This window comes from Lichenostomus cassidix, chromosome 1Aa (genome assembly GCF_008360975.1).
Source record: "Lichenostomus cassidix isolate B80296 chromosome 1Aa, HeHo_3.0, whole genome shotgun sequence".
NCBI classification, from domain to species: domain Eukaryota; kingdom Metazoa; phylum Chordata; class Aves; order Passeriformes; family Meliphagidae; genus Lichenostomus; species Lichenostomus cassidix.
The window spans coordinates 12,518,798-12,537,149 of record NC_139480.1 but is presented as its reverse complement, the minus strand read 5'-3'; the positions used below and the strand labels follow the sequence as shown (position 1 = coordinate 12,537,149).

At 37.0% G+C, this 18,352-nt stretch overlaps 1 protein-coding gene across 2 annotated transcripts in view; it reads left to right on the top strand.

Moving 5' to 3' along the window:
• Positions 1 to 917: 917 nt before the first annotated feature.
• Positions 918 to 18,352, top strand: part of ORC5 (origin recognition complex subunit 5) — a 64,158-nt gene continuing 46,723 nt past the window's right edge. Inside the window, exons 1-10 of one of the 2 annotated variants that reach the window (XM_085040368.1) lie at positions 918 to 1,032; positions 2,717 to 2,904; positions 4,386 to 4,478; positions 6,396 to 6,590; positions 10,128 to 10,202; positions 12,467 to 12,578; positions 12,914 to 13,044; positions 14,800 to 14,848; positions 15,444 to 15,534; positions 17,716 to 17,768. In XM_085040368.1, the coding sequence (XP_084896494.1) occupies positions 2,794 to 2,904; positions 4,386 to 4,478; positions 6,396 to 6,590; positions 10,128 to 10,202; positions 12,467 to 12,578; positions 12,914 to 13,044; positions 14,800 to 14,848; positions 15,444 to 15,534; positions 17,716 to 17,768 (910 nt within the window). In that variant the 5' untranslated portion in view covers positions 918 to 1,032; positions 2,717 to 2,793. Of the gene's footprint in view, positions 1,033 to 1,072; positions 2,219 to 2,716; positions 2,905 to 4,385; positions 4,479 to 6,395; positions 6,591 to 10,127; positions 10,203 to 12,466; positions 12,579 to 12,913; positions 13,045 to 14,799; positions 14,849 to 15,443; positions 15,535 to 17,715; positions 17,769 to 18,352 lie in introns of those variants that run through there. The other variant, XM_085040374.1, reaches the window with a different exon arrangement.

Genomic DNA, 18,352 nt, shown 5'->3' with positions numbered 1-18,352 from the left:
TGTCCTTGCATTAAATTCCGCATCCTTTGTGTCCACTACCAGTGGTACATCCTTCTTCCCAAGCCTTGTTAACCTCCCCCGAAGCTCTGAGATCATTGCAACATGTCCAGCCCTAGACCTTAACCAGGGAATTCTAAAAAGAAATTTGTCTTGAAGTCTAGACACCACTTAGAGCTTGCTAGCCTTTCTCAGTTTCATGGATTTATTCTCCCTTCTTGTTGATTAGGTTTCAAAGCATACAAAGATCAAAGAACATTCTTTCCTAAGAAAAGTGTACATGTTCCGCGTTTTTTTGTAACACCCTCACGCCTCTCCCTGGAGGGAAAAACGCCCCAGCCCTGGGGCTCCCTGAGCGGCAGATCCCCCTGTGGGACAGCACAGGATATACTGTGGGATATCCCGGCTGAATGAGCGGCGGATCCCCTCACGGCTCTCCCTGTGGGATCCCGCAGGATAATCCAGCGGGATATCCCAAGTGGGTAAGCGGCAGATCCCCTCACGGCTCTCCCTGTGGGATAGCACAGGATATCCTGTGGGATATCCCGGCTGGATGAGCGGCGGATCCCCTCACGGCTCTCCCTGTGGGATCCCGCAGGATATCCTGGGGTTATCCCAGCTGGATAAGAGGCAGATCCCCTCACGGCTCTCCCTGTGGGATAGCACAGGATAATCCAGCGGGATATCCCAGGTGGATGAGCGGCTGATCCCCTCACGGCTCTCCCTGTGGGATAGCACAGGATAATCCAGCGGGATATCCCAGGTGGATAAGCGGCAGATCCCCTCACGGCTCTCCCTGTGGGACAGCACAGGACATCCTGTGGGATACCCCGGCTGGAGGAGCGGCAGATCCCCTCACGGCTCTCCCTGTGGGACAGCACAGGACATCCGGTGGGATATCCCGGCTGGAGGAGCGGCAGATCCCCTCACGCCCCACCCCAGGCGGACCCGCCGTGCCCAGGGCGCATGCGCGCGGACCGGGGAGGCGGGGCGGCGGCGGCGCGCGCGGCAGCGGCGGGAGCGTGAGGGCAGCGGGTGAGAGGGGCCGCGGCGGGCGGGCGGGCGGGAAGGGAGGACGGAGGGCGCTGAGCAGCAGGAGCGGCAGAGTGGCCTCTGCTCCGCTTTTCCGCTGGGAATCGGTGCGGGAGCGAAACCCGCCGCGGGCTGAGCCGCCCCCTGGGCCGGCAGCACCCTCAGGCTCACAGAGGCTTGGCGGAAGGAGCCCTTAAGCAGCGCTCTGCGGAGGCCGGGGGTCATCATTCCCCCCCAGCCAAGGCATGTCTGTGCCGGCGAGGGGCTTCTGGGGCCTGAGAGCGCTCGGGACGGTGATAATAGCTTAAGTTCAGTCATCTATTATGTTGTCTTTTGTGCTACAGTGTGGAAAGGTTGCCAAGTGTAGGTATTTTACAAACCCAACTTTTTCTTCAGAAAACACTGATGGCAAAGTGTAGAAATAAAAGAAAAAATATTTTCTGAAATCTGTTTATGGAAGTACTTAACAGAGATTGGTCCTTAAAGGAAATCTATTTTAAGTATTTCCATGAATACATTTGTATTTACAAACCTCCTAGTACCCCAGTACCTGTCCTGTTAGTGCAATCCACCATTGCATTTTTTTCTTCAGAACAGTTCATTTTCCCTTTACCTTGCTCTTTCTGATTTCCTTCTGCTAACTTGATCTTTTTTTCCTGTACTGTTGTACTTACGCCCAGCATAACATATTTGTTTGTAAGTACTTACATTTAAAATAGCTGGGAGTGCTTTATTATCTTTGTCTTGATAACATACAGATAATCCTGTCAGTTGATGAGATATCTTTATTGCCTTAATGAAATTTTCAAACTTTCTTTTTGACTGCCATGTTATGTATGTTGCACAAAGTCAGAATCCAGCTGTTGAGGTTATTTCAGTTCTCTCTCTGCGTGTTGTTTGTGTCACAACAGGTGAAAATATCATCTTTCCAGCAGTTTTAGAAGTGCAGACAAAGTAGTATCCTTGACTGAGGCGTTTTTCTATATCCAGTCACTAAAATCCAGCCTCCCAGTGTTAGAGCAATCAAGACCTTTGTTTTTCTTTGTCTAGTCCTTGTGTAAAAGGTAGACTGGAATTAATATTAAAGTTTTATGTAACTGGCTTGGACTCCTACTATTTTTAAGGAGTATTTCCAGTCTTTACCATCAACTGGATTTTCTTCATATGGCTCTGCTGCTTTTAAGCTGGAGTAAGTGTTCCTGTTAGCAGCGAAGAGCTATTATTTTGTAAGAATTATTATTTTGAAAGAAAAGAAAGCTTTTATTTCCTTATGTCCTACGTCTTTTCTGTTGCTTATAAATCCTAGTTTATTGACTGTTCAGGGAGGTGATGATCTGTAACTAATCTACCTTACTCATTTTTATTCCCTTGCTACTTTTAAGTGTATATAAAACCAGAACTAAATATGTAATTACTCAGTTAACTAAACTCAGATAATTCATTGTTGTATTGATTTGCTCGTATCCTGTATGGCTTTTGATTTTGATTTGCTTTTTTGGATTCTCTCTAGTGTGAAAATGTCGGTATCATGCCTTACATAGTTCAGTCTTGCCAAAGTCTTTTAAGTCAATCATAGTTACACCATTCTCTTGATCTAAAATGTCTGCTTAGATTTTATGAAAATTCCCGTTCATTTTCCTTTTATGCATATGCAAGCAAATGATAATGAAAACTTTTTATTTTCCAGATCACTTTATTTCTTGTCTCTTCGCCTCAAAAGGGACATATGTGCATGTTTAGGTGACTAACTACAGGAATATCAAAATGCCTAATCTTGAACATCCAGCGTATCCAGCAGCTGACCTGCTTCACTTGGAAAGCTTGGTGCCATGTCGGGAATCCCAGGTGTCCACGTTGCTGTCAATATTTGGAGAGGTAGTGCTTTTTGTATTCTATGTTTGAATAGAACAAAGACATTCTACTCTCTCAGAGGGGAGAATAGAAATGTAAGGGTATTTTTGTAATGTCATTTTGAACATGTTTTGGTTGCCTCTTCGTTGAGGTTTTATTATTTTATTACCAATCTTTAACATTAGTGTTTGGCTGTGGGTTCTAGTATGTTGGAAGGTTGAAAGCTGTCTGGCAACTGGAAGGACCTAAACAAACTTAGAGCTATTTGTGCCTTGCTCTCTCTGAAGCCTGATTTTGCCACGACTCTGCTCTGTCTTTGCCATTTGGTACCAGGGAGTAAGTCCCTTTTTCCCAGACCTAAAGTTCTGGGGTAATTTTTTTTCAGTGTCAGTGTAGAAATTCTGTTTGATTTTGACCTGTTAATCTAATACCTGAGTGCCTGAATTCTGAGTACATTAAATTGGTCTGATTCTTAGTAGTTTTGTCTTATGACTCTTGGTCATAATAGTCAAATCGCTGGCTTGTTAATTGATTCAGGTCCTGCTTCACAAAGCTGTGGTTAAAAGTAATGGGGATTTTTATCTGCAAACTCATAAGCAGTTGCTACATCTGCTTACATTCAGTTAAAATAATGGAAATTAGTATCTGTTTGGGGTTCTGTCTTTAATTAGGGATAATAATATTGTCATCAAAATACAGCATTCAAGATTTATGTGTATGTTACAAGCACAGTGGCAACAACTCTCTTAAAAATAGATACTTAAATTCTTGATAAATGTACAGATACTCTTAACTGCATGTCTTGCACAAGAGTGTTAAATCTTGGATAAATTGAATGTTATTGTTTTTCATAAAAGTGTCAATTTTATTTTTGTATTCTTTTTTAAAATCAATATACAAAATTCTCAGAAATGAAAACACAAAAATAAATACTTGTTCAGAATGGAAAAAAGGGGAAGAATTCCGTTATTTTCCTTGCATCTTAAAAAAAATTAAGTGAAACAATCAGAATCAGGACCATTAAATAAATAGATACATCAAATATTGCCTTGTGACAGAAAAGCAAATTTTACCATCTCCTCCTCCACGCCATTTAATTATTTTCTGTTTGGTGCTAATGAAAAGAAAGGCAATTTGAAGTGTTTGCAGAGGCTAGGGCAATGTGTGGCTTGCAATTTGTGCTTGCCAAGATTTTGTTTCAGTTAGTTAACTAATTTGAATTAAGAGCCTGCTGCTTTTCTCTGTGTATGTGGTTTTGTTGTTTGTTATAGCAGTTTCTCTGGCAGTTATGTGATACTTGATTCTTGCAACTTCACAGCATTTCAGCGAAAATGAAACATAAATATTGATCTTGTTGATTCCATGATAATTGGTGTATTTTATATTTAGTGCTTCAATTTAAAAGATAACTTTTCTTTCCTAGGGAAAGTTCATTGATAAATCATTTGTCTGTTGAATGAAGAAGAATTGAAACAGCAACAACTTTTTTCTTTTTCCCCCCTTAGCGTCAGCAGTTTAGTTTTCCATCCATCTTTATCTATGGACATACATCTAGTGGAAAGACTTACGTGATGCAAACTCTTCTAACTACCTTACAGGTAAGAATGGTCACAATGGATATTGAATTTACAGCGATGCTTCCTCAAAATAGCCTCTACTGCCTTAAAGTGGTTTGTTTCCTCAACCATTTCTGCCTTCCTGATTCTTTTCCTCCACTTACTGTGTCATGATTGCATCACTTTTCTCCGTAGTGCACTTAGGATAAAATGATGTTGTACAGACTGAAATATAATGTAAATCATGAAAACGTTTTTAAGAAAGTTTAAAAAAGATAAAAAGGAGCCAAATATTGTTCAACTTGTCTCCATGACTTAGCCTGAAGTAGCTCCACTGACTCCTTGTTTTAATTTTTCTCAAAACATGTTTTAAAGTCCTCCTAAGTTGAAGAGTGTCATTACAGTCATCCATCTAAATTTCCATCTAGACCTGTTAATATCTCTGTTTTTGTCAGTCATGAACTTCAAGGATTTGAATCCAATGACAGGTGCCCACTTCATGCCTAAACCATAGATTTCCACTTGTGTGTTTCTGTAGCCCTGATACTTTTGGCTTGTCCAGAGTGAGCTTATCACTTGTCTGCAGGACTGGGTTTTATGCAGAAAGCCCCTTCATTAAAAATTCTGCAAAGGGAGAAGAGTAGAAGACAGGAGTTTATGATCCTCTTCCATGAAGCAGCCTTTCATGCCTTGCTCACAGCACTGTGCTGACCTCTTGCAGCATATCCAAAGATGTGGCCAGGCCCTGGAAAGCAGATGGTTTTAAGCAGCAACTCTTTCTACAGAATTTCCTTGTGCCACATACTGGTGTGTCCTGTGTAATGTGGTGTGAATCCCATCTGAGGCACCCAGCTTTCCTTCTGCTGTGGAGGTGCAGCACTTTGAATAGCTGCTTTTGGTGAGGTAGCCCTTTCCTTTTAATGGTGTTCAAAATTATATAACCATTACATGCTATGTGAGTGGATTGCCAGCATGTACCCACACTTCCTCATATCTGATGAATCATATGCCATATTGTATTTCAAGTAGAAAAACTGGAATGTACTTGGATTTTTTTTTTGTTATGGACAAACAGATTCCTGCATCCCAGTGACTAATGTTTTCCAGAGGTTTTAATGATAAGTGTGAAAAAGAGCATCTGCCTTATGAGAGATTGTGGAGTTGTGCAGATAAGCTATGTCTTAAAAATAGGGTTGCTAGAAAATTATCTTTTTTTTGAGTAAGGTTCCTTTGACTACTGGTACTATTGTGTAGGTTATAATATCTTCTATTTAAAGACAAATGACTGTCTTTCATTTTCAATATTACTAAATTGAAATATTACTAAATTGATACTTACAATGAATCTCATACTCTGTTTTTTTCACTCACTCCTTGCTCTGAAAAGATCTGGTTTTCTAAAAATGTTCTGCACAATCATGCTGATCACATGAGTCTGGTCTAGAAGCTTACACTTTATCATTTTTATGCACTGAATGCCAAAAACATTTAGAGTAATTCTGGGGAGTGTGGTCCTAGATTACTTTCTTTGTAATCTATGTTTGAGATGTCTGTGTTATCTAGACACTGTAATTTTTAATGAACCATTTTATGATAATGTAATGTCTTACAATTGTCTAAATTTCTTTGAACGAAATGCTATTTGGTTTTCTTCTCATGTATTGCTCTCAATTTTTTAACATAGTTAAGAGATACATTGTGTTTCATTTTTTAAACGTAATTAGAAGGTACACTTCCATTTGAAGATTCATCAGCTCTCTCTTCATTTTGTGGTACATAATATTTTGACTAGTATATAATTGATCCTTTTTTCTTTGACAAGTTTTTTTGTTTTTGTTCTATATTCTGTTGGCAGGGTGTGGTTACTTTCATTCTCTCATATGGAAGAGAAAACTATTTCTGGAGTATTTACACTGAAAAAGCCAAATACGGTTGTATATTTTTTCTTGTTCTCTTCAGCTTCCTCATGTGTTTGTGAACTGTGTGGAACACTTTACATCACGACTTCTTTTAGAAGAAATTCTCACCCAGTTGCAAAGCTGTTCTGACACAGAACAGGCCTCTCCTGTGCACTGTGATACTTTCAATGACTTTGTTCGGCTGTTTAAACAAGCTGTGGCGAGTGGAGAGCTTCAAGATCAAACACTATACATTGTAAGTAATGTCATTTTAATGTCCAGTGCCATTCCTGCTAAGAGGGTGTAAACAATCACTGTGGATAATTTGTATGTGAAATGTTTGCCTTATGGAGCAGTTTGCACAAAATTTCTGCGTAGACCTCGTTCAGAACTTGTTGACATATTCTTTCTGTTGGTTTACAGACTTTGGGTGAGGTTCTCTATTTTTCCTGGTTTTAGAATTTTTCCTACACAAAAGCTGTATAGCATAACTAATAAGGAACATAAATTATACCACACATTTAATCTGGGGATGCAATAGTGTTACAAAGTCTTTAAATGTAGAGAGCCTGTATTTGTTTTATTATTAGTAAGTCATGCTTACTTGTTTCCTTGTGAAAACACCTTCACAAATGAAAAATCAGAGGTGGGGAATAGGTCAGAAGGGAATATGGAATATGCAGGTAACAAGGCTTGGTTGGCTAGAACAGAGCTTAAGGATAATAATAAGGAACTAAAATGTGTAACTTCCTCTGAAAAAGTGCCTTTGAGTCTTACATCTTCAGCTACACTTGTGGCCCTCAGAGACAGGACCTGTAGTTTTAAAATTAAGATGGAAAAAAAAGACTGCAATGAAAAAATTGTTTATATGCTCAAGTGGAATAAACAGCAGATTGCAGGAAAAAGTAATCAGAATTTAGGTTGCAGGAATGATTGAATCAATGTAGTACTAGAACACTAAATTTGTTTTAGGTCTTTCGGTATTTTTTACTGTGATAATCATAACTACATAAAGGAATCAAAATTTGCAGACATCTATAACAGCATTTATCATGCTGAGAGATGAACATGGAAACAAATTTCAGTCATCCAAGAGATCTGATGACAGAGGACTAAGGGACAATATGAAGGCTCTAGTGTTAGTGTTGTGTAAATGTGTATATATGTATGTAGTGTATATGTGTGTGTATATATATATATATGTAGTGGACCTGCAAAACATATAGACTGAAATTTCAGGCCAGCAGTAGGAATTAAGGATTTTTTAAAAAGAGTTGAAATGGATTATATAAGAAAACAAGAAAGTGGTTAAGATTGATTGCTGTGAGAAACATGCAGAATGATTACTCAGGGTCATTAAGCTCTCAATGTGCCTGTACTGCTTTGGGGGTTTTTGCAGTCAAACAAGAAGTTCACAATTATACTGAACATTCTGTTTCATAGGTTATAGTTAAATAAGTTTTATTTCCATTTAAAAATATTTAGCCCCTGAGTTAAATAACTTCGTATCAGGTTTAGTAGAAACAGTACTATCTCATAGTTTCCTATAGGTCACAAGGTCAATAAATTTGACATACTTCTTAAAAATGGAATGAAGAAAATAATGTACCAACACTTAAAACAGATAAAAAGTTAGAAATAGACAAGTAGTTTAGCTTACTGTCATAAAAGTGGTATTGATGTTCTTCAGCAATTCCATAAGCACAAAATTTATCTCTCTAATAACCTTCAGTGAATTTCGCAAAATACTTATGGTAAAATTTTACTTTCAGATGAGTATTTGGATTAAAAGCTATTCTACATCAGTAAAGAATTCTTAATGTATTTTGTGAAAATCGGCATCACTCAGAAAATTAGAAAGTTCTTGAACAATGGCTGTAGAAAATAAAGCATTTAATAACTACAAAGGTTCAATTGTATCCTGAAAATAGTTGTTGCATCAGAAGAATTAAGTATTAAATTAGTATTTCCCTTACATTCTGCATGGGAACAGACAGGAATGGGAGAAATCAATTCATGTTTATTAACGTATGTCATCTGGATTTATTGGAGAGCAGTTTAATTTGAGACCTATGGAAGACCAGCATGCTGGTAACATAAACTGACAGCAATGCCAGCTTGTTCTATTCCATTTCAGTAATAAATAATGTAATATTTCAGCTCAATTAACTCACAGTGAATTAAGATAAATGTTTACTTTTAAGCAAAAGATTCTAAGTGTTTCTCTTAACCCAAGCATAGGTTCTGAATGTTGGTGATTACTTATGAAAAATGAATTTATTAATTTTAACTACATTAAAAAATTGGAGCAGGTATAACTTGCAGTCATTCATATATTTACAATATTTAGCACTTTACAATAGTATCAATTTACTTCTTTTAATGTAAGCAGCCAGTTTTAGAAAGTAGAGGTTTTGAAAAAAAATTGAAGAGTGACAAGTAAAAATGTACACTAAAGAATAAGGAATAGATTTATAGACTTGGGAGAAGGCTGTTTCTGTGAACCACTTGATATTTTCCACAAGCCAGGATCACAGTGTGTTTTTTCTGCTGTAAGTAGAAGCTGTAGTTTGTTTCCCATTTAACTAAAAAGTGCTATCTGTTTAGGTCAAGACCTTAAAGCTTTGTGTTTGGTAGCTGCATGTCACTGGGTCCAATAAGCAGTATTTTATTAGTAAAAATATGTAGCCTCTGTTTGGTCTGAAGTGTAAAGCAGCCTTCATTCTTGAAATAGTTTAGTACATGAACCAAATGCAGATACCAATATAAAATCATATATTGTAGTTTTAAATAAATTCCCAAGAGGTGCGAGACATTGATGTAGAGATAGTTCTTTCAGGTTTGTATGGAAAGATTTTGAAATAATTTTTCAGAAAATGTTTGGTTGTCCACATAAATTTCTTTGCCCACAGTAAGGAAACAGAAATGATAGATGTCATATGATTTTGGTGGAGACAAGATATGTAATAGGATAGAAAATAAAATTTTCTAAGGAGCTATAGTTTTTATTTCAACAGCAATAACTCAAAAGAAGTAACAAACTTCAGGATTTAGATTTATATTGCAAGTAGTAAATAAGCCACAAAAGAAATGTGTTTCTAGTCTCTTTTTTCATTCTTGTCAAGATTTTAAATGTACTGGGAATACACACTTTTTTACTAAAGGATAACCATGTGTGCCTTCATGCATCTGTTTTTATTCTTCAGACTCCAAAATGCTGTTTGCTTAAGATGTTTCTTGTTTAAGCTGTACATATACTACTTATCTGTTACTGCTATGTGAAGTTTGCATACAATAAATCCTGTAAATTTCTAGGCTGCAAACTATGGCTAGAAAAGTGTCTCTCAAAGTTCAGTTCAGTAAATTCCAGATGATCGCTAATTTTTTAAAATCAGGAGCTTTTATTTGTTTCTGAAAAATAATTTCATAATGGGAAAAGATAGCTCTTCTAGAATAAGTGTGTAGTTACAATGCTACAGTACTACATGAGATTTTGAAAAATAAGAAGAATTTTGGGGAAAAAGGGAGGTTTCAGTGGTTGTTAAGGATGTCATGACTTTGTTGTGATATTCCTGACTAGACTTGAATAAAAATTCTTACTGCCATAAGGCATGAGAATATTGCATGTCTAGGGATTGTATGTTTTTAAGATGCAGAGCTGCTTGGGCTTCCTGGAAGCACACTTGAAGCAATTATCTCTCCAATTCAGTTTCCAGCAGCTAAGAATAAATCTTAAGTCTATGTGAGAGTGGAAGTGCGCATTGTCTGTATAATATCATTGTTTTGTTAAAAGGTACTGGATAGAGCAGAACAGCTGAGGGAAATGGAAGCAAACATCCTGCCAGCATTTCTTAGGCTTCAAGAGTTGGTAAGTGTCTGGAAAGAAATTAACATATGTGTCCTGCATATTGAAAGTAACTGAACATGTGGTATCTGTACATCTAGGCTCACAGATTAAGATAAGTGATTCATTAGATGAGAAAAGTTGCAAAATTAACTCACCCCCCCACTCCAAAACAGTGGTCAAAACTAGAAACCAAACTAGAATTTAATCGGGAAACTTTTATTACACTCTCTAGTTTGGGTTTTTTTTTTTTAATTGAGGTGAATGGTATCTTATTTACAATATCTGATGTGTTGTAAATTCTTTGGAGGCTTGTGTCAGATATATAGCTGTCTTTTCTAGATTATTTGTGTTTTTAAGAATGAGATTTTCAAGAGACTACCAGCTGTTTAATTTGGATAGAGCTGCACAGCTCAGCAGCTGTGAATGTGCTTTGACTTGGTAGAGAGTTTTCTCACACTTCTGGAATTGTGCTGCAGTAAATTTCTGATTGGAGTAAACCACTGTGCACATTCCCTGAAAAGAAACTGAAGACAGAGCCAGAAGTGGCTAGTACTTTGAAATGTCTGAACACGTAAATAGCTGAAATTATACTTGTTATCTCAAAGCTTTTGTGTGGTGCTCTTAATCTTCTGGTCACATTGATTTCTCTACTGAATGAAGACTGATTCACAGCTGTGTTCTTAATCCTGACAGCTGATGCATTTTCTGTTTCTTTTTGTCTGTTCTGCCCATGTTTTGGACTATGCTGCTCCTGAAGCAGAAACAACCTGTTCTGCCAAGAAAGGAAGCAAACTTAGGTCTATAATTGCTGTTCAGGTATCAAAACCCCATAAGACTTTAATGTGCCAGAGGAACACTTGAAAAGTAACCTCCAAATAAGTTTGTCAGTTGTCTTGAATGCTGATATGCCAGTTGCTTAAATTCTTGATTCTATACTGAGACTTTCTAAAACAGTTTCACAGCCCATGTTGCAGAGCAATATTGTAGGTGCAAATCTACTGCATCTCTTCCTGTCTTGGAGTGAAAGGAGATCAGAAACTCCTCTAGTAGTGAAGGATTTCATGGGACTGGAGGGTCACTGCTGAAGAATAGGTCGTTGGTTGCTTGATTTCTCTGAGGATTCTGGTGGGAAGTACTGAAGTTCTTAACATTGGATGATCAGTCAGGAAGTGAACTGAACATATCTTAGTACTTCTGTCAGCTCGAACTTTAGGAGATCTGGGAGAGGAAAACAACTGGAAGAAATCTACAGAAAGATGCTTTCTTGTTGAAACGGAAAAAAATACTTATGTTCCATAAAAACAAAGAAAGAAGAAACAGTAAAGAATATGGGTGGGTTGCACTTCACCAAGAAGTGGGAAAAGTATGTAAAAAAGAAGATTATCACTAAATTTCAGGGAAGGGAGTAGCATTTAAACTTCTTTCAAGTCATTCACAGCTCATATTAGCAGCACTGTCAACTCAATCAGTTTCCTTCTTTTTGCTTTATGGAGGTGCCTCAATAGTTTTCAAATGTCTTGAAGAACCATATTTAAAAGCATCTTTTGTTATGCAGAATTTTTAGCATGGTTGCAAAAACCTTGCAAACAGGGAGAATGACACATCATCTTCACAGATAGTTTTAGCTTCTTATTAAGTACTTAATGTTTTGAAAGGTGACCAAAATATGGAATACTGTTTTTAATATGAAGAGTTTTGTTACCTACTTACCAAAACATCCAACCTGAGGTGGGTATTTTGTCAATAAAAACTTGGTTAAAAAGAATGTTACTACGAACAGCCTCATTGTTGGTAACGAGTAAAAGAGTTGGAAGAGTAAACAGGTAATACTACATTTTTGGTTTAAGATGTGTGTGTTTGTCTTTAAAAGTAAAGTATAGGATAGCTTGGTTCTAGAAGTGCTGAGATTTCTTTCTGCTTTTCAACTTTTCCTGTTTGCTCTGAAAATCTGTGTTTAATTACTGAAGTAAAATGTTCCCTTTGGTGTGGAATCTACTTGGTATTGTGTATCACCCCACAAAGCTTACATGTCAGTGAAGTGGCAAGGATTGGAGAGAAATATCGTATAATTATGAAGATTTGCAAATGTATGAGCTGCTTGATTAGGCCAGCTGAAGCTTTAATACAAATTACTAGCATAGTAATAAACTGTAAATTCAATGATTTTTGTGAAACAGAAAAGTCACAATATTAATTTTTCTCATTGATGCTGTAAAATGCACTGTTATTTTGTTATTTCTCCGCCTGTCGCTCTGTCATTCAGTTTTTTCCTCTTCCTTTTGTAGACTGACAGAAATGTGACAGTTGTGCTGCTCAGTGAAATAGTGTGGGAGCTGTTCCGTCCAAACGTTGGATGCTTTGAGCCATTCACCATGTACTTTCCTGATTACAGCATAGGTAAACTAATTTTTAACTGCTTTTCAGGGATTGTGTAACACTTTGCCAAAGGACATTCAAAAGTTTTTTCATGTATATCAGTGTGCCTTTTACAGAACCCAGAATGTGTAATAGGTACTGGAATGTTAAAGTCTATATTCACACAACCTCTAAAGGTCTTGTCTTTTTCCACTTGCCAGACATCTCAAAGTAATGTTTGATTCCATTACATTTTCTGATTCTTTAATTTTTGGGGGGGGATGTTATTTGGTGATGATTGCTGTTTGCTTTTGCGCAAATGTGGTCCATTTATTAAGCTGACTTTAAACAAGCAAAATATATTTTTGTTAAAACAGGACATCTACAGAAGATCTTGTCTCAGAATCATCCCCCAGAATATTCTGCAGATTTCTATGCTGCATATATCAATATTTTGCTTGGTGTCTTCTACATGGTCTGTAGGGACCTTAAAGAACTTCGGCATTTGGTGAGCTGAGTTTCTTTAGATTTGCTGTTTTGTTTTGGGGTGTCTTTCACCAGATGGGCTCTGAAAGTCTGGATTTATTGTTGAATATTGAGATAAAGAGAAAAATCTGAGAATATAGAATGGTTTGGGTTGGAAGGGACCTTAAGGATCATCTTTTTTCAACTCCCCTGCCACAGGCAGGGACACTTTCCACTAGGCAAGGTTGCTCAAAGCTCTATCCAACCTGGTCTTCAACACTTCCAGGGATGGGGCATCCGCAGTTTTTCTGGCAGCTTGTTTCAGTGTCTCACCACCTTCAGAATAAAAAAGTCTTCCTTATATCTAGTGTAAATTTTCTCTCTTAAGAATGCAGTAGCTCAAAATGCAGTTGCCCTAAAAATCCATAACAAAGGTTGCAGCTGTTTTGGTGGCTGTAAAGGACTTCCAGTGTTGTGTAGTTTTCTGGTAATACATTGAAAGTATTTGGAAAAAGGAGTTTTAACCATATATCAGTTGAAGAATGTTATAGTAAACAAACTTAATGCAAGAAAATTAAGTTACTTAATGGTGACCTTTGCGTAAAAAAAAAAGCTTAACAACAGTAACAAGCATTAGCTTATCCAGTTATTATTTAAATAACTATACTGTTTACAAGGAAATTTTGCAAGTTTGACGTGATCAGCACACAAATCGGTGCTAGAGATGATCTGAATGTTCTGCCTCCATTTCCCTGAGGAAAGTGCTAAATTTCAGTTGAGCTTATCTGTTAACCATGCAGGTTTTATATTTAAATGAGATTGCAGGAGACAGAAATAGAAACCAGGGTCGTAGTTCTTGCAGACATGTACTTGAGTGGCTCTGCTTGTGAGAATTTCATTAGCTTTAGGTGTACTGTTTGCTTGTGTACGAAATACCAATACAAGAAAATACTTCTGTGATTAGACCCTAAATTGTTTATGTGGTTGACAGCTCCCTTCCATAGAAGATAGTGACAGACACTTACAACTGAATGTAGGCTTCTGAACTCCTTAGTGCCTAATATAGACTCCAAATGTGTATGCTATTATGTGTGATTATTAATAATACATCCTGGAATTTTATTAGATTTGTATATGGAAGTTATGGCATTGAATTTTGTGTATTAGCACAGAGATTTATTGAAGTGCAGTAGGACAAAAAGAGAATGAAATCTGAGGATTGTTATTTTACAAAATTCTGTGTGATATTGATTTAAACATTTTAGAAAGGAGTGCAGATTATAGTACTGTCAAAAATCTCTGTATCTTACCTTAGGCAAAAAGAGTTCATTTGAATATGAAGTGTGTTAGCAGGTTTTTTTGTGGTTGGTTGATTGATTTTTTAAAATAAATAACTTCTGCTTGTGTGTAAGTACGCTGAACTTCTCCTGGAATGAAAAGTTTTGACTGAAAATGAAGGGAGTAAAAAAAGTTTATGAAAACATTTTTACTGTGTTTATAATGTTAAATTGTTCTGTTAACTTAAAAAAAAATGCAGCCCCTGAGTGCAGTAAACGTGAGCTCAAAGCCACGTAACCTGTAATGGATTACTTGTGTTTGTATTTTATGGTACAGAAATGTTGCCATGTTTTACAGTATAATGTTTGTAAGCAAGTGGCGTAATTATTGACTGTAAAAGAATTTGGTGGTTTTGCAAAGGAATTAATTATAGTTATACTCTAGTTTAACTGCTAGTTATACTCTGTAGCTGGATCAGATAGATACCATGTTAATATGTTCTATTTTTTGCTTCCTGTAGGCAGCACTCAATTTTTCTAAATATTGTGAACCAGTGGTCAGAGGGGAAGGTAAGGCTGTCTTTTAATTTGAGCAGGTGTATGAGAGAGCAGGTGTTGTTCAGTGGGTTTGGTGAAGACTTTGATCCTGGTGGTGTGGTGACACAATGGTTTCCCAGTGTCACAGCAGCATTGCTTATTCCAGTCCCACCCAGTCATTAGCACTTGCAGCAGAAGCAGTAGGTGGTATTTGGTGGTGGTTTTTTAGGAAACAAAGATGGAAATACCCTACAAATTTTCCTCCCTCCTATAAATCTTTCTCCTCACTCAACCATCAGGACTTCCACAAAGTAATGTGATAAGTTATTTCTCTGTTATGTCTCTGAAACTTATCACATAAGTTTCTTGGCTCTGTCAAGCCAAGAGGAGAAACCAAGAGAAGAGGTTCTGTTAAACTGATGCAGATTATCTCAGAATAGTCGTAGAGAAACACCCTTGTGTGGAAGGCGTGTGCTTGCTGGATGGGTGGTGATGGTGCATCATCCTGAAACAGCATGTCAGAGTCAGGGTGTTTGACTCTGTTATGCCTGTGATTGTTCAAGTCAGGGATGAGTTTTAGTGTTGTATGAGTTAAATGTTTAACAGAGTTGATTCTGCCTTGGTGCAGCAAATGAACGTGACACCCGTAAACTCTGGAAAAATATTGAACCTCATTTGAAGAAGGCAATGCAGACTGTTTATCTCCGGGAAATATCCAGGTAATTTGGAGGGCATGGGCTTGTTTGCTTTATTGAGGTACCTGTATTTAACAAGCTTCCTCTCACTGTATTTCTCAATTATGTTTCATGGCTAGTGTTTCTTTTTTGCTAGATGTAATCTCTTTTCTTTAATGCGCAATTCTTTCTTGCCATACACTGTTAGAAATAGCATATCTCAGGAGGAAATTTAAACAAAATGGTGTTTGTAGCATATAATAGATTCAATCAGTAAAGCAGTGGCAGCGGGTTTTGTTCTCCCTTTCACTGATGCTAGATACATTTTCTGTAATGTATGAAACTACCAAGCATGGGAATCCATCACCAGAATATACAGAAACAGTTTAAAACACACTTTGCTGTGTTTGTTAGCTTGGCAGATCCTCACTGTACCATGGATACACTCAAGCCTCAAAATTCTTGAGACATCATAGGTTTTGAGTATCTGTGTTTCTTGGCTTTGTTTGGTAGAGCTATCTGTTTGCTGACTGTGCTTTCTGACCCCTTACTTTCTTTTCCAAGGGCAATTTTTTTCTTACGTTGAATCGCCATTTTTGACAGCATTAAAATCTGGTGTCCTGCTAATGGCTGTTTCTCTTGGTATTGTTTTAGATTTCTTGTTTATTTTGTAAGCTGTCAGACTGCTAGAAAAAAGGATGGTGGTGTTCATGCACATTGGTAATGGCTTAGGTTTAATGTTCTCTCTGCCTTTAAAATCAGTGATTCTGATGTTACACCACGTAAAGAGAGATCATTCAAGCAATTAAAATCATTGCTTGATTTCTTTATCTTGATGAAAACATACTGATTTCTTTGCTTTGCATGTCATTGAGGCTCTAGAGTATTCTGGTCACAACCTGAGTGTGTGGTAGAAGTCTTTGCTGATGTTTTAGAGATGTGATCATTCCTTCAAAAAGAGAATTTATTTTACTTTGTACAAGCTAGACTTCACTGTACAGTGCAGCATTTTTCGGCTTGGCTCAAATATTTATTATATTCAATATTGATCTTCATTACACAGTCTACTTGGGATCTTCCTTACTTTTTACATTGTGTAATTGCCTACTCTAATTAGGTTGTAATAAAAGATTATGATACAAAATAGCTTGTGAATTGTTTCCAAATAAGTAATTTCCCTCTACAGTTTTCTTTGATTATAAATTTGAGCTTGACTTGATTTTTATTAGAAATTTCAGCTTTCTGTCTATCCTAGTTCCAGAATTTACTTCTGTGTACCAGTAAATGTTTGAGGAACTAAAATCACTGTATCAGTTTTTCTGGCCACAGAACTATGATTACTCTGGATTTTTCTTGACCATGTAATTTATAGCAATAGAACTTTGCTATCAGCTGTTGTGCTGCCTGAACTGAAAGGAAAATGAACCTTTTTTTCTGCCTGTAAAATAGAAATTGGATAAAACCTTAACTCACTGATGAGTTGGTTTGTCATTTGTAATTTAAGTATTACAAGAACTCTCATTACACTGTTTTCGTAAGTTTGATGGCTTATGGCTGATAAACCTTGTTCATAAAGAATTTTAAAAAACAAGCCAAAACAACAAGTTGTTTTAACAAACCTTTTTTTACTCCCCTTGTGGTATACAGAATGATCCAAAATATGAAATTTCTAGCAATGTCATTCCTTAAGGGAAGTTTTAAAGTGAATTTTTTTGCTATTGTTTAGGAAAACACCAAACTACTTGGGGGCATTTTTCACTAACAGAATAATCCATCTTAATGGCTTCCATTGACTTCAAAGTTACATTATGAAGTAATTATAGTATTGTTCTCACAAACATAAAGGGTTATTTAGCAGATTAAAAAGAATCAAAGCTATCAGTGTATTTACTTTTTATTGAATTCTGCATTATTCTTGAAACTTGGAACACTGTGGATATTTGCCTACTGATGGTGGTTGGATGGGAAGACATAGATATTTTACAATTAGGTCTTTTATACCTTAATCTAACATTGTTTTTTGCTCTTTGTTTTTTCAAATATGTAGCCTGCAGATTATTAAAACTTACATGCAAGATAGTAAGACCTTGCATTTTTAATTATTCTCTCACTAACTGTATCCTAGCCAGTGTCTTAAATTAAAATATACGTATACCAAGCAGGTAGTTTTCTCTGAAAGACTAACAAATACTTAATAGATATGTATTTGCATTCTCTGTCTTTCAGCTCACAGTGGGAGCGTTTGCAGCATGATGGTGGAGAGCCTGGGCAGTTGAAAGGTATCAAACACAGTAACTATGTAGGGGCTTGTAACATGAAATGTGCTTTTCAGTTTGACTTGGTCATTGTCATCTGAGAACACATGAGTGAAAACTATGTAGAAAAGGCTACCTATTAGTATGCACTTACAGTTCAGAGTAATTGTGGTTTTTTGAGATGGTGTTCTACAAAGGACTATTTTTCCACTATCATGTATACTGGGAGAAATCTTTCCTGAGATCATTTTCAGGTAAAAGCAGTCTTCTTTACATCAGTATTTCTTATGTAAGAATGGGTGAGGAGTGGCCTGACCCCTGGTAGTCAAACCTCTGTGTGCCACCTGGCAGAACTGTCCAGGTGGGGAGACGAGAATGTTCTACCTGGTATATTGCACTGAATTAGCACGTTCCTAAACAAAACACCTGTCCTGTGTCTGGATTTCTTGGCAAAGAGAAATGTCAGAACTGCCAGTGTTCTCTCCCTTCTTTCCTTGGACAAGTAGAGCTTTGTTGGTTTTATACTTTAGACAGGCTGGAAAGTCGAATCTCCATATATTTGTTAGCCTTCACTTATAATTTAGGAAGGAAAACTAAAATATTTTCCT